This window comes from Carcharodon carcharias, chromosome 10 (assembly GCF_017639515.1).
Source record: "Carcharodon carcharias isolate sCarCar2 chromosome 10, sCarCar2.pri, whole genome shotgun sequence".
In the NCBI taxonomy this organism is placed as follows: Eukaryota; Metazoa; Chordata; class Chondrichthyes; order Lamniformes; family Lamnidae; genus Carcharodon; species Carcharodon carcharias.
The window spans coordinates 61,837,299-61,853,155 of record NC_054476.1 but is presented as its reverse complement, the minus strand read 5'-3'; the positions used below and the strand labels follow the sequence as shown (position 1 = coordinate 61,853,155).

The 15,857-nt window shown below is 40.8% G+C and overlaps 1 protein-coding gene across 5 annotated transcripts in view; it reads left to right on the top strand.

Moving 5' to 3' along the window:
- The window catches only part of LOC121283334 (inner centromere protein-like), a 72,903-nt gene extending 60,959 nt beyond the window's left edge, over window positions 1–11,944 (top strand). For 3 of the 5 annotated variants that reach the window (XM_041197799.1, XM_041197798.1, XM_041197797.1), the window contains 4 exons: window positions 1,503–1,644; window positions 3,039–3,224; window positions 8,520–8,679; window positions 10,502–11,944. In XM_041197799.1, coding sequence (XP_041053733.1) covers window positions 1,503–1,644; window positions 3,039–3,224; window positions 8,520–8,679; window positions 10,502–10,710 — 697 coding nt within the window. In that variant the 3' untranslated portion in view covers window positions 10,711–11,944. The remainder of the gene's footprint in view (window positions 1–1,502; window positions 1,645–3,038; window positions 3,225–8,519; window positions 8,680–10,501) is intronic. The other 2 variants (XM_041197800.1, XM_041197802.1) reach the window with 2 other exon arrangements.
- The last annotated feature ends 3,913 nt before the right edge of the window (window positions 11,945–15,857 follow it).

Sequence of the window (15,857 nt, the reverse complement as noted above, 5' to 3'; positions counted from 1 at the left end):
CTATCGAGTCCATGCTGGCTGTCTTTAGAGCTGTCCTCTTCCTGTACTATAACCATTCTATGGCTCTATACCTTGACTCTGCATGTTTAGTTCCCTTAATACGTCTCCAGTTTCCTTTTGAAATTCCCTATATCTCTGCCCCAAAATCTTGTAAATCTATGTAACCTAGTCCTTTTTATCATCTAGTGGGAGCAGCTTTATTTTTGATTACCTATTTTAAATCTGTCATAATCTTGTGCACTACTTTCAAATATACCTTTGCTTCAAGGAGAACAAGTCCAACATCTCCAACCTAACTTTGGTGCTAAAATTCTTCATCCCGGAACCATTCTTGTAAATCTCCTCTATACCCTCAAGGACCCTCGCATCCTTCCCAGGTGTGGTGGCCAGTACCATATGTAAGAACCTATTTGTGGCCTAACCAGATCTTCAGCATAACTTGACTGGTTTTTATACTCATTATGATGAAGCTCAAGATCCAAAATGCTTTGCTAATTACCCTCTGTCCTGCCACCTTCAAACATCTGTGAGATATAAAATACACGTGTGCGCACACAGTATACCATCCTCCTTAGCCATTTTTAAAAATATTTTAAGCTGACCTCTTATTCACAGGGTTTGGGTGTTGCTGGTTAGGCCAGCATTTGTTGCTCATCCCTAATTACCCTTAAAAAGATGACCGTGATCCACTGCTTAGAACTGCTGCAATCCATGTTGTGTAGATGTACACATAATGCTGTTAGGGAGGGAGTTCCAGGATTTTGACCAACAGTGAAAGAAAGTTAGTGCTGTTCAAAGTCAGGATTGTGAGAGACTTGGAGGCGACCTTGCAGGTAGTGGTGTTCCCATGCATCTACTGCCCTTGTCCTTCCAGGTGGTAGAGGTCGCAGGTTTGGAAGGTGCTGCCAAAGGAGCCTTGGTGAGTTGCTGCAGTACGTCTTGTAGATGGTACACCTTGTTATTGTGTAGGTGAAGGACGGAGTGAATGTTTAAGGTGGTGGATGGGATGGCAATCAAGTGAGTTACTTTGTTCTGGATAGTGTCGAGCTTGAATGTTGTTGTGGAGAGTATTCCATCACAGTCCTGACCTGTGCCTTGTAGATGGTGAACAGGCTTTGGGGAGTCATGGGGTTAGTTATTTGCCACAGAATTCCTAGCCTCGATTCTACTCTTGTAGCCAGTGTTTACATGGCTAGTCCAGTTCAATTTCTGGTCAGTGGTAACCCCCAGGATGTTAGTGATTCGCTTCTCTATCTTTCTCACGTTCGTTGAACAGAATCTACAAGCAACTGCACAGATTCAAGCCAACATGATCTTCCTCCAATAAAAGTTCAAACTTGAGCAAATGAGGGAGAATCTCTTTAGATTAAAGCAAGTATTATATTGGATAGGTGTTTACCTTGGAATTCTGATGTGTGTTATTTCCCTCGTTACTGGAGTTTGAGATCATTAGGCTCATGTTAAATGCATTGATGAACAACAAATTTCTCTTTTTTTAATAGAGAACGTGAACGTCTGGAGAAAGAAAAGGCCCTCCAGTTACAGCAAGAGCTGGAGCGAACAGCACGGGAGAATGCTGCACTGCAGGCTCAACGAGAAATGGAAAAGCTTCACGAGGAAGCACAAGAGAAAGGCAGAAAGCAGGTAACGGGCCTCATCTTGGTGGGAATTCAGTGTCTTCCAGATACCACACCCTTTAATAAATGATCTCAAATTTTCTAAGTGGGACTCCAAACTGAAATATTTAAATCATGGTTATGTCTTGGACAAGTGTATATGGAACTACAATATTATTGCTGTCAGTTCCATCCTGCGGTATAGGCTTTTTTTGGCAACCCTGGGAACTGACTGTTACAGACCATTTCTGTTGTTGCAAGTGTCATTCTTGTTACATAGTAAATGTCCTACATATATTAAATTGAAGGTTTTTGTAGCAGAAGTACTAAAGAATAGAGGGATTTGAGTGGAAAAATAATCTAGTTACTGATATTTGTACAATATATTTCAGTAATTTGAAAGCAAATATAATTTTAGAATAATTTCCAGTGGAAATGACACTAGTGCACTAGTTAAATGATGCTAAATAGATGCCTAATTTTGGCCTCTGTACTTTCAGAAGGTTACTTCTATTTTGGAAAGTTGTATTCAGTGATTCCCTAATTTAAGTTAGTGAAGCTATTTGTGGAGTAGCTGAGTTATGCAGACCAGGAAGGTCCCTGGTTCATTCCCCTCAACTTTTCTCTGGAGAGGAATAGGGATGCTAAAATTGGACTTTTAGTGGGGTGAGAAAATAATGAGTTTCAACAGCAACTTGCCTTTAACAGAGTAAAATATTCCAAGGAGTTTCAGAGGGGTATTATCAGGGGTTTGACACCAAGCCACACAAGGTGATAGTGGGGCAATCGACCAAAAGCTTAGTCAAAAGAAGTTTAAGTTTCAAAAGAGGAAAGAGGCATGGCAAAGATTATGGGGGAATTCCAGAGTCTCTGCAACTGAAGGCATAACCACTAATAGTGGAATGATTAAAATGGGGGATGCACAAGAGGCTGGAATTGGAGGCATGCAGGAAAATTTTGCATTTAAAAATACTTGGAGATGTGCACTGTGCTGTAACCCACAAAATCATGAGCCAATAACTTGGATGGTGGGATTAAGTTGGATAGCTGTTGCCTGGCCAGCACAGATGCAATGGGCTGATTGGTCTCCTTCTGTACCATAAATTTTTTTATCGATTTTGGGGTCCAAAGAAGTTAAGTTGGGAAGCTTCAAGATCATGTAGGGATTTGAAAACCTTGAGTATTTTAAAATTGATTCCTTGCTCAAGCAAGGTTTGGTGTAGATCAACAAGGGGATCAGGCCTCCTGCACGTACAAGTCCCCCAAAAAATGCCTGTGTAGCCTTGTGATCTTGTGCAAACCTCACGTGAATTTACATAAGTACACTGACCCCAAAGGAGGTCGATTTGTTCATGGTGGGAGTGAAAAGAGAATTAACACTTTAGCCTATTGAGGTTAATATTTGTGTGTCCCCGTTTGTAGGAAGAGCAATTACCAGAGCTGAAAAGTCAGTCGTTAGAAAATGAGAGAACCACAAAACAGAAATTGGAGCAAGAAAAAGAGAATAGACTTTGTGGAGATCAGCAAAGAAAATGGAAGGAAGAACAGGACAAAGTGAAGGAAGAGGTCTTCAACAAAAATATATTGAATGTAACTGTGGAGCTGCATGTGAGTGTTTTAATAATCTAGGCTGGGGGAGGGTGACAATGAAGGAGGGCAGGAGACACTCTTATTCATTTGAGTTTTGTATAATCATGGAGTTCTTCAGTTAGATTTAAGGAATATGTTTGAACACTGGATAGCAGGTCACTGTTACAATTTTTAAAAATAATTCCACCCTCCCATCTCCCACCTTGAGCTTAGCCTTAATCAGACTTGAGGGAAAATAGAGTACAGTATGTCAGATAATTAACAAATTTTCAAATGTTTACAAGCATTTTTTCATGAGTTTTCTGCCTAAGGGTAGGTTTAACCCATAGCATCATGATCTACCACAATGGGCAGGCCAAGGAGGCAGGTCCCAAATCCATCCCAGTCAGAAGAGGGATTGAACCCTTGCTGTTGATACCAACCTGACCTGCACCACCTGTCCAGCCAACTGGACCTCCAACTGGAATCAAAGTTGCTGTGGCAGCATGCACTTTTTACATGCTGCTTGTAGCCTGGAGCTATGGGTAGTGATGATAGAGGGTCTAATTTCTTTCCATCACGTGGCTGACCAGGGATTTCTCCTGCTTTTGCTGGCAGCCATTGGCATATGTTGCAAGGATTTACAAGTTGATACTTAACCTGTTTGGTCCCATTATGAACACTCCTTCCTTTGGCCATCAAGTCCTGGGGTGGAGCTTGAACCTGGAACTTCTGGCTCAGAGGCAGGGATACTACCACTGTGCCACAAGACATCCTTCAAAACACTTGTATTAAGACTATATACAGAGCAGACCTATATCTAGAAATTGTGTGTGAAGAAATTCCTGGGAATTTTGAACTTCCAGAGATTGCACCCTATTCAAATAAGGGAGTGGGAATAAACCTGCCATCTGCAGGCGAGTCAGCCTGATAGAAACATAGAAAAATAGCAGGAGTTGGCCATTTGGCCCTTTAAACCTGCTCCGCCATTCAATATGATCATTACTGATCCTCTATCTCAACGTCATACTCCCATTCTCTCCCTATACCCCTTGATGCCTTTAGCGTCTAGAAATCATATCTGTTTCCTCCTTAAATATATTCAGTGACTAGGCCTCCACAGCCTTCTGTAGTAGAGTATTCCACAGGTTTACCACCCTCCTGAAGAAGTTTCTTCTCATCTCAGTTCTAAATGGCCTACCCTGTATCCTGAGATTGCGACCCCTTGTGCTGGATACCCCCCACCCAGGGAAACATCATCCCTGCATCCAGTCTGTCCAGCCCCCTCAGAATTTTATACGTTTCAATGAGGTCCCCTCTCAATATTCTAAACTCCAGTGAATACAGGTCTAGTCGACCAATCTCTCCTCATAAGACAATCCTGCCATCCTAGGAATCTATCTGGTGAACTTTTGCTGCACTCCCTCTATGGCAAGTATGTCCTTGGGTAAGGAGACCAAAACTGTGTGCACTACTCCAGGTGTCGTCTCACCAAGGCCCTGTACAGTTGCGGTAAGACATCCTTGCTCCTGTACTCAAGTCCTCTCGCAATGAAAGCCAACATATCATTTTCCTTCTTAACTACTTGCTGCACCTGCATGCTTGCTTTCAGTGACTGATGTACAAGGACACCCAGGTCCCTTTGTACATCAACATTTCCCATCCTCATCATTTAAAATAGACTTTGCCATTCTGTTTTTCCTACCAAAGTGGATAATTTCATACTTATCCACGTTATACTGCATTTGCCATGTATTAGCCCATTCGTTCAACTTGTCTAAATCGCCTTGAAGCTTCTTAACATCCTCCTCACCACTCACATTCTCAAGTTTTGTGTCGTCAGCAAACTTGGAAATATTCCCTCCCAGAAACATGATAGGGTCCCCCTTGTCCTCACTTATCACCCCACTAGCCTCTGCATTCAAAGGATCATCCTCCACCATTTCCGCCAACTCCAGCATGATGCCGCCACCAATCACATCTTCCCTCCACCCCACCGGCGGCATTCCGTAGGGATCGTTCCCTCCGGGACACCCTGGTCCACTCCTCCATCACCCCCTACTCCTCAACCCCCACCTATGGCACCTCCCCATGCCCACGCAAAAGATGCAACACCTGCCCCTTCACTTCCTTTCTCCTCACCGTCCAAGGGCCCAAACACTCCTTTCAAGCGAAGCAGCATTTCACTTGCATTTCCCCCAACTTAGTCTACTGCATTCGTTGCTCCCAGTGCGGTTTCCTCTACATTGGAGAGACCAAACACAGACTGGGTAACCGCTTTGCAGAACACTTTCGGTCTGTCCACAAGCATCACCCAGACCTCCCTGTCGCTTGCCATTTTAACATTCCACCCTGCTTTCTTGCCCACATGTCTGGCCTTGGCTTGATGCATTGTTCCAGTGAAGCTCAACGCAAACTGGAGGAACAGCACCTCATCTTCCGACTAGGGACCTTACAGCCTTCCGGACTGAATATTGAATTCAACAACTTTAGATCTTGAACTCCCTCCTCCATCCCCACCCCCTTTCTGTTTCTTCCCCCTTTTTGTTTTTTCCAATAATTTATATAGATTTTTCTTTTCCCACCTGTTTCCATTATTTTTAAATCTTTTATGCCCCCCCATCCCACTAGAGCTATACCTTGAGTGCCCTACCATCCATTCTTAATTAGCACATTCGTTTAGATAATATCACCAACTTTAACACCTGTGTTCTTTTGTTCTTTTGTCTGTGACATCTTTTGATCATCTGCTCCTATCACTGCTTGCTTGTCCCTACAACTACACCCCCCCCACTCCACTTCACTCCTCTCCTCCTCCACCCCACCCCCCAAACCTTAAACCAGCTTATATTTCACCCCTCTCCTTGGATTCACCTAGTTCTGTTGAAGGGTTATGAGGACTCGAAACGTCAACTCTTTTCTTCTCCACCGATGCTGCCAGACCTGCTGAGTTTTTCCAGGTAATTCTGTTTTTGTTTTGGAAATATTACATTTGGTTCCCTTGTCCAAATCATTGATATATATTGTGAATAGCTGGGGCCCAAGCACTGATCCCTGCGATACCCCACTAATCACTGCCAGCTATTCTGGAAAATACCCATTTATTCCTACTCCCTTATTCCTATCTACTAACCAATTCACAATCCATGCCGATATATTACCCCCAATCCCATGTGCTTTAATTTTGCACACTAGCCTCTTATGTGGGACTTTATCAAAAGCTTCCTGAAAATCCAAAACCACCGCCATCCACTGGTTCTCCCTTATCTATTCTGCTAGTTATGACCTCTAAGATCTCCAACAGGTTTGTCAAACATGATTTCCCTTTCAAAATCCATGTTGACTTTGTCTATTCCTGTTGATATTTTCTAAGTGTCCTGATGGTGTAAGAACGACAGTGCAGGACAAAATTGTTGGGTGAGAAAGGTTTAATAAATAAAAGCCAGCATGATTTGTTAAAGACAAATCATGTTTGACAAGCATAACTGGTGCCTTTGGAGAGGGTTGATGAGGAATAATGTAGTGAAGTAGTGTACATGGGCTTTCAAATGGTGTTTGATAGAAGTACCTCATTATAGACTTAGAGCAAAATTGAAGCCTGTGGGATTAAAATGGCAGTGCCTGCATGGCTATGAAATTGGTGAAGGGACAAAATAGTCATTAACAGTTGTTTTTCAGACTGAAGGGAAGTATGCAGTGATGTCCTCCTAAGCTTGATTCTAGAATCAATACTCTCATTGATACAATATATAGCAATGACCTGGATTTCAATATACACGGTTTAAATTTCAAAGTTTGTAGGGAAGATATAACATGAATGTGTTTGTATGGTGGTTAAGAAAAGACTTTGGGAGGACATAGACTGGTAAAATGGGTAGACATGTGGCAGATGAAGTGATTCATTTTGATGGAAGGATGAGAGGCAAGATAACCTAAATGGTACAATTTAAAGAGAATGCTGGAATAGAGTGTTGGATGTGGGTGCACAAATCTTTTGAAGGTGGCAAGGCATTGAACAGGCAGTTGTGGAATCTTTGGCTTTACAAACAGAGGCATAAGAGTGCAAAAGCAAGAAAGTTATGCTGAACCTTTTATAAAGTGCTGGTTAGGCCTCAGCTGTGGAGTACTGTGTTAAATTATAGGCATCACACTTTAAGAGGGATGTGGAAACTTTGGTGAGGGTGCAGAAGAGATTTACTAGGATATCAGAGATGAACATCTGCAGTCTGTCCACTAATTAAAGAAGCTGGAGTTGCTCTCCTGAAAGTAAAGACGGTAAAGAGGTGTTTAAAATCATGAATGATTTTGATAAATAATAAACCGTTTCAGTGATAGGGTCAGCAATGAGGGGGTACATATTTTAAGATAATTGCCAAAAGACCAGAGGTGACAAATGGTTTTACATAGTAAGTTATGAGCTGGATTGCATTGCCTGAAAGGATGGATGGTGGAAGCAAATTCAATAATAACTTGCAATGGGGAATTGAATAAATATTTGAAAAGGGAATATATACAGGTATGAGGAAACAGCAGGGGTGTGGCACTATTTGGCTCTTCAAAGAACTAGCATAAGTACAATGGACTGAGTGAGTGACCTCCATCTGTGCTGCAACAATTTGGATTTTAATGGCATTCAAAGTAGCCTTCCTTGAAGGTAGCCAAAGAAAATTAATTTTGCTTTGTTTCTGTTTTTGAAAATAGTACAAAAGTAACCATTCATACATTGTCCAATTACTGAGTTTAACTTTGACCCAAAAGTTGTTTAAAACACTGTTAAACACACAATCAGAGAGGCCCTCTTGTCCTGGTCAATATCCTATTACATTCTGAAGTTTCATCCTTCAATGTTGTCAGTGTCATTGTGCTCAAGTGATAGAATTAGCTATCTTCCTAGTTTAACCATAATTGCTGCATTAGCTATTCTGAATTTGTTCATGTTAAAAATAATGCAAATTTCATATTTCTGCTCTTGCATCCTCTCCCTTCTCTCTTCCCTCATTTGGCCACCACTTTCAAGTGAATTGAACAGCTTTGCATAGCAGTGGTTGGTTGCATCTTAAGTTGGAGATTCTTCACTAGGCTTTGCTTGCATACCTTTTGGCAACTGTTCAAAATGCTGTTGGTACCTGCTTGGCGTAAGTAGTCCTCTCAGCCACAGGAAATCTGTGGCCTGTTAGTGGAAAGGGGAAGGAATTAGGTGTCCCATGTGGGCGTTGGTGGGTAGAAGGTTAAGAGGAGTATTTTTTCTAATGAAGAAACTGAACTGGGATCTTGTTAGAAATTGCTGATGGTTCAAGAACTTATGGGATTTTAATGGATTTAATTTTTTTCCAGCACTCTCCAGCTTTGGAGTCTTACACTATGACTCCCAATAGCTATTCCAAAATCAAGTTGCCTAAAGTAAATTTGGAAAGTTATGGAATGGACCTGCAAAGTGATGACTCGACAGATGATGAGGGGGCACCCCGTAAACCGATCCCTAGTTGGGCTAATGGTAAGAAGCGAGCTTAGATCAATTTAGAAAGAGCCTGTTTTTTTTATTTCATTGCAGAAATAGAACTTACTGTATTGCAATTCGATCTATTCATGCTCCATACTTTCAAGTATCATTTACATCTAAAAGGCATTTAAGGATTGTATATTTTAAAACATAGTATACAGTTGCCAATACCTGATTTTAAGGCTATTGAGAGAGGCTTCACTTTGAGGGACAATTTTAGTTGTTTTTAGGAAACCACCTTCTGGTGTAGTTGTGCTGTTTTACTCTAAGTCGATTTAAATCCATACAAGTCAACCAAGTCCTAAGTTCGATCTCAGTATCTGATCAATTAGCTGATTTCAATCAGGGCAACAATAGGTTGCCACAGTGGAGAGGGAAAATTTTGATTTGTTATGAACTAACTCTTGTTTGAACAAAAGCAAAATACTGCAGATGGTGGAAATTGGAAAATAAAAACACTGGAAATATTCTGCTACCAACCTGAAAAGTTTACTTTATTTTTCTCTCAGCAGATGCTGCCTGACCGGCTGAATATTTCTAGCATCTTCTGTTTTTAACTCTTGGTGGAAGGTGCATTTGTGTGGGCTTTGCATCTGAGCCCACTCTACTTTTCAGAAAGGGCTATTGTAAGTGTAGGCCCACAGGAAAAGATTGAAGTGTGAATTTCTTCCTTTTTCAATTTTTGCACAGTACAAACTGAATCCTTGTATGTAACAAGGTGGAGAAGATAAGCATGTTGCACATGTTTTCAAATGGGCCTTATCATTGGTGACTCTGCTCTTCTTTCCTCTCCACACCCAACCAAATGGTAGCTCTAGATTACAAATTGAAAGAGGAGGGGCCACTGTTGGATAAGCAGTTTACATATGGATTAACAGGGCTTATCAGTTGTTAGAGGATGTGTAGATAAACAGGTCAGAATGCAATTCACCTAACTTTTACATCTGTACTGTTCTGAAAGTATTCCAAAAACTTGCAAAGATCCACATTAGTTTACAGAATGCATCTTTTGTTAATGAAGACAAACTGTTTGCTCTTTTTCCCTTCTATTCCTACCCCAATCCTTTACTCTTCTGTCTGCTTGTACTCCTGCCATCCCAGACCAGAATAGTCCACAGTTATTCTGTACCCCTATTGACTTTCTTAAAGGGCCTTCTTGTGAACAACTTCTGCAACTGTTCCAATCCTCCTTTGCTGACCTTCCTATTAAGTGTGTTTTGCTAAACTTGTCCACCTCTATCCTCTTACATGCTCCTTGTGCTCCCCCTTAAGTCACTTACAATTGTACCTTCAGACTCTAAGCTGCATGGATTTTGGCTGTCCTTTTGCCTTAATATTCTGTCCCTCAAAGTCACTATAGTAAACTCTCATTCTCCTTGGCCTGTATATATCTGATACATGGTTACCCACACTATTCCTCCTCCAGTGCCTCTCCTCCATCGTTCAGCTGGTTGTGACTGCCCTCCGCTGGTTCCAATCTGGTTGTAGCCAGAAAATTATCTGCAATAGCTTCTCTTCATGCTCTTGCAATGTTGCCTCTGGATCTATCGTTGTCCCCATCCTATTTCTCAAGTACATGTGTTCTTTTTGTGATGAATCCTTAATCACTTTTGAAGAATCTTTCCATACGCCAGTAACAGTATAAATGGCAGCCCCACCCCCTCCCATGGTAATATAGAAACTCCCATACCTATATCAGCAATACAGCTAAATTAGTTTGCATTTTCAATCTGAGGAGTTGTAAATAGCCTTCCAGCTTCAGTGCATCACTGTTTGAATGCCATAATTCTAATGGAATTTATTTTTCTGTCATCAGGTAAACAATTGCAGCAAGCGCTCATCAAACAGTATTACCACCCACTTGATCTAGACAAATTCTTCGGTGTCATTCAACCCCCAAATCTTGAGGGTATCTTTGGTAAAAGCAAGCCACGTTACCTGAAACGCACTAGTTCTGCAGTGTGGCAGTCACCGCCAGTATTAAACAGCATTAAGAATGTATCCTATGGTTTTATGAAATACTGAACTATCCCTGTTGTATATCAAATGACATTGCAAACACTGCAACAAGTAAAACTATCGGCTGCTCTCATTGTTTTTGCCCTTTTCTATATTGTATCTTTGTTGCCTGATTTACCTCTGTCTAATTTTGAAGATGAACAGCTCTCTTGGCTGCTCCTCAGAAATCTTATTGTGCATTATTGTTTTAAAGTTTTTGAATTTTAGTACACAGGTTTTTTTCATTTGAATTTATCTGGTGTCTAAGTTCAAATCTTGATGGGATGAAAGTCTCTGCCTGCCTGCTTTCTATAAGGGTCATGCACAACATGTTTATGGGAAGTCTTGAACCAGTTCATGCTGTGGCATAAGCCTGCAGCACAAAACTCTCTAATTTGTACTTATAGGTCAGCTCAATGCCTGATGTGTGAAATTACAGCAGGTGCAAGGGGGAAGGAATCTTGAGTGCAGTACGGGGTGCTTTTCTGTTGTTGGGACAGAGTACAAGAAGCTTTGTTATGCATCTGACTGCACACCTTATCTCAAATGCTTGATGCTGGGTGCTTGAAATAGGCTGGTTTCTAATTCTCAACTGGAGAAATTACCTCATCTTTAGTGCACATTGTAAAAAGGACTCTATTTCCATTGGAACAATACTTCCTAACTAAATAATTGATCTTGGGTGTATTATGCCATTAATTTTTTGGAAGTTTATAGAATAGCACTTTTTAAACAAAGATACTAGAAATATCTAGCCATGTGGACTGAGATTCAGTTCCTTGAGTTAACTGATCTCAGTTGGGATGGCAATTTTTTAAATGTTGAAATCAATAAAAGCACTTCTGGGGCTAAGGACTAGGAAAATGACCAGCGTTCCCACTTCTAATTTGTTTTCCTTTGTTGAAAGTGCATGGGGATGTCCGAGGACAGAATTGGGCTTATCTGTTTGTTTGTTTTTCCTTTCACAAAATGGCCAGCTAACATCCACCACTTAGACTTGTGTGTAGGATGGTCACTTGGCAGGAATCCTACCCTGGCAAGAGTTGTCTTGAAAGGAAGAGAAAATTGATGACAAAAATATCCTTGATGTTTGAAAAACTGCACTGGGGCAACACTTGTAATTCTGCCAAGAGGCTGAAACTTCAAGGTTCAAGATGACTTCAAATGCAATGCAAGTCTAAGCTGTCTTAGTGTCTACCTTTGTAATGAGCATCTTGGTGTAAAGTGTTTTTTGTAAATAAATCATATTCAAAAGTCTAAATGAAACTTTCATTTTTAAAACTTATTGAACTTAAGATTATATCTCAATTTTTTTATTAACTTTATTCAAATTATAAGACTAAACAATGTCATTTATTAAAATAGTGTAAAACTAAATTAGAATATAGCTTTTGCAGCTCATTTGTCATTGATGTTTCTTGAGCCAAAAACCATGGGAAGGAATTGGAGAACAATCATTTATCTTTAGATTGAAATTAGCTCTTAAACCAAATGGATTAATTCAATCTCTTTGGTAGGATCTGATGTGGAATAAGCACTAGGTGTAAAATGATCCATAATTCAGTCTAAATTGGCACACTTGCACAGATACTTGAAAGCCGGTCTGGAATATCGACTTGCTACCTGACCTGTTAGCCACTTGCTGAAAGTTTGTTAAAGGATCTTGATGTCATGATTCACTCATTCATCCTTCAATATTCAACCCTCTGACTAGAGTTGGGGAATTGGGAAGAGACAAATTATATCTGGGTGACTAATGTCCCTACTCACATGAAAAACAAACCTGCTACATGATGGTCAATATAACCTGATTTGAATATTAGCAAAAATATGTGCACCCTTGTATGACTTGAATCTCCATGAATAGCAAAGTCATGACCTAAGTACTGTTATGATCCCTATGGAGACTATCAAACCCTCCAAAAACCAATGGACAAGATTTCACCTTACTAAACCAAAATCCCGAGCTCACAGCAGCACCCAACTACCCTGTTTTCCACAGGCACAGTCTTCACCAAAATCTCACATGGTTGCAAAACTTCAACTCTGCTCACAACAGTCTTGATGGCATGGATCCACCAATGTTACCTTTGAGTAATAGAAACAGCTGTATTTGTCTATTTCCAGCTCCTGGATTCAGCCTGCCAGTTATGAGCCACTGGATTCTGAACTCAAATGGCTGTCATTTTAGCTGATTTCAACCAGTGTTAGTTTCCCCAGAAACCTAAAGTTACTATTTGTGTTTTCTTAGAAACCTGATGCTTCAGTTTCCCTACCAGTTAGCTGAAGTTTCTGCTTCGGTGCCAGTTAGGTCTATCTCAAAAAATACAAACTTTGAAACCATGGATTCGAAGACAGTACATGTTCTATTTTATAACAATATGTGTGGATAAAGATAAAGGAGCTGAGGGATACAGGAACAGGATGGCTAAATATGATTAAAATGTTTGTGCACAGACACACTGGTGTGGTGGTTATGTTACTGGATTAGTGATCCAGAAACCTGGTCTATTAAAATGAGTTCAAGACCCATGACAATTTGAATTCAGATTTTTAAAAAGAGTTTTTTAATATCCATCATGGTGACTATGAAACTAACTGGTGGTGTAATAACCTAACTGGTTCATATGTCCTTTAGGGAAGGAAGTTTGCTGTAATTACCTGGTCTGATGCATAGATAGGGTCACAAAATTGTTATGGTATAGAAGGAGGCCATTCGACCCATCGTGTCTACACTGGCTCTCTGAGCATTATGACGTAGTGCCATTCCCTACCTTTTCCTGTAATTGCACATTGGTTCTATTTAAATAACCATCTAATGCCCTCTTGCATGCCTTGAGTGAACCTGCCTCTACCATGCTTCCAGACAGTGCATCCCAGACCTGAACCACTGTGTGAAAAGAGTTTTTTTCTCATCGCATTTGCTTCTTTTGCAAATCACTTTAAATTTGTGCCCTCTAGTTTTTGATCTTTTTAAGAGCGAACAGCTTCTCCCTATCTACTCTGTCCAGCCCCCTCACGATCTTGAACGCCTTAATCAAATCTCCTCTTAGCCACCTTCTCTCCAAGGAGAACAGTCCCAACATCTCCAATCTATCTTCATAGCTGAAGTTTGTCATCCCTGGAACCATTTTTGTAAACCTCTTCTGCACTTTCTCCAATGCGTTCACATTCTTCCTAAAGTATGGTGCCCAGACAAACAGTACTCCAGCAGTGGTCTAACTGGTGTCCTATACAAGTTTAGCATAACCTCCTTGCTCTTGTACTCTATGCCCCTATTAATGAAGCCTAGCTTGCTGTATGCTTTATTAACTGCTCTCTCTGCCTGTCCTGCCACCTTTAATGATTTATGCACATATACACCCAGGCACCTCTGCTCCTGCACACCCTTTACAGTTGTATCCCTTATTTAATATTATCTCTCCATGTTCTTCCTACCAAAATGAATCACCTCACACATCTCTGCATTGAACTTCATATTTCATTCCACCAACCTCTTTGTCCTTTTGAAGTTCTACACTGTCATCCTCTCAATTTACAATGCTTCCAAGTTTTGCAACATCTGCAAACTTTGAAATTGTCCCCTGCACACCAAGATCTAGATCATTAATATCTCTCAGGAAAAGCAAGGGTTCCAATACCAACCCCAATGAATTCCGCTATAAACCTTCCTCCAGCCCGAAAAATATCCATTAGCCATTACTCACTGTTTCTTATTACTCATCCTATTTTGTATCCACGTTGCTACTGTTCTTTTTATTCCATGAGCTAGTACTTTTCTCATGAGTCTGAGTGCGGCACTAACGAATGCCTTTTGGAAGTCCATGTACACCGCATCAACAGCATAACCCTCATCAACCCTCTCTGTTACCTCTTCAAAAAAACTCCAAGTTTGTTAAACACAATTTTCCCCATTGGCTCTTCCTAATCAGCCCACATTTTTCCATGTGACTATTAATTCTATCCCAAATAATTGTTTCTAGAAGCTTCCCCATCGCCAAAGTTAAACTGACTGGTCTGTAATTGCTGGGCTTACCATTATAACCTTTTTTGAACAAGGACTTAATGTTTGCAATTCTCCAGTCCTCTGGCGCATTCCCTGAGGCTAGGGAAGACTGAAAGATTATGCCCAGTGCCCCTGCAATTTCCACTCTTGCTACCTTCAATATCCTCGGATGCGTCTCATCCGGTTCTGGTGCCTTGTCAATTTTAAGTACTGGCAGTTTATCCAATATCATCACCTTATCAATTTTGAGTCCTTCTAGTGACAGAATTTCCTCCTCTGACACTATTGCCTAGGTAGCATCTGCCTCCTTGGTAAAGAAAGGTGCAAAGTATTCATTTAACACTCAGCCATGCCCCCCTGCCTCTATGTGTAAATCCCCTTTTTGGTCCCTAATCAGCCCTATTCCTCCTTTTACCACTGTTTTACTATTTATGTGCCTATCGAAGACTTTAGGATTACCCTTTATATTGGCTGCCAGTATTTTCTCAAAATCCCTCCACTTATTTGCTTCTTCACCTCTCCTCTGAACTTTTTTTTATTCAGCATGGTTCTCAATTGTATTTTCTATTTGGCACCTGTCATAAGCACACTTTTTCTTCTTAATTTCTATCTCCCATCCAGGGAGCTCTGGATTTGTTTGCGCTACCTTTTGAGGGAGTATACATTAATTGTGCCCGAACCATTTATTTGATGATAGTCCATTGTTCAACTACCGTTTTTCCTGCCAACCTTTGGTTCCAGTATATCAGGCCCAGTTGCGTTCTTGCCCCATTGAAGTCAACTCTCCCCCTGTTAATTATTCTTACTTTGGATTTCCCATTGTCCTTTTTTTAACCATCATACTAAACCTTATGATACAATGATCACTGTTTCCTAAATGTTCCCCTACTGACACTTGGCCTGCTTCATTTCTTGTTGGACCCAACGCATACTGCTATAGAAATTTCTTCTGAACACACCCTGGGAACATGACTTCAGACCAACTCCAAAGTGATTGACTCTTGATGGCCCTCTTAAAATGACTTAGCAAGCCACTAAGTTATATCAAGATCACCACAAAGGAAAGGAATAAAACTGGCCAAACCACTCTGCTTCATACTAGACATCAGATTCAAACATGACAAAGGCACACCTAGCCCAGTCAATCTTCCTCACTCACATTTGGGAA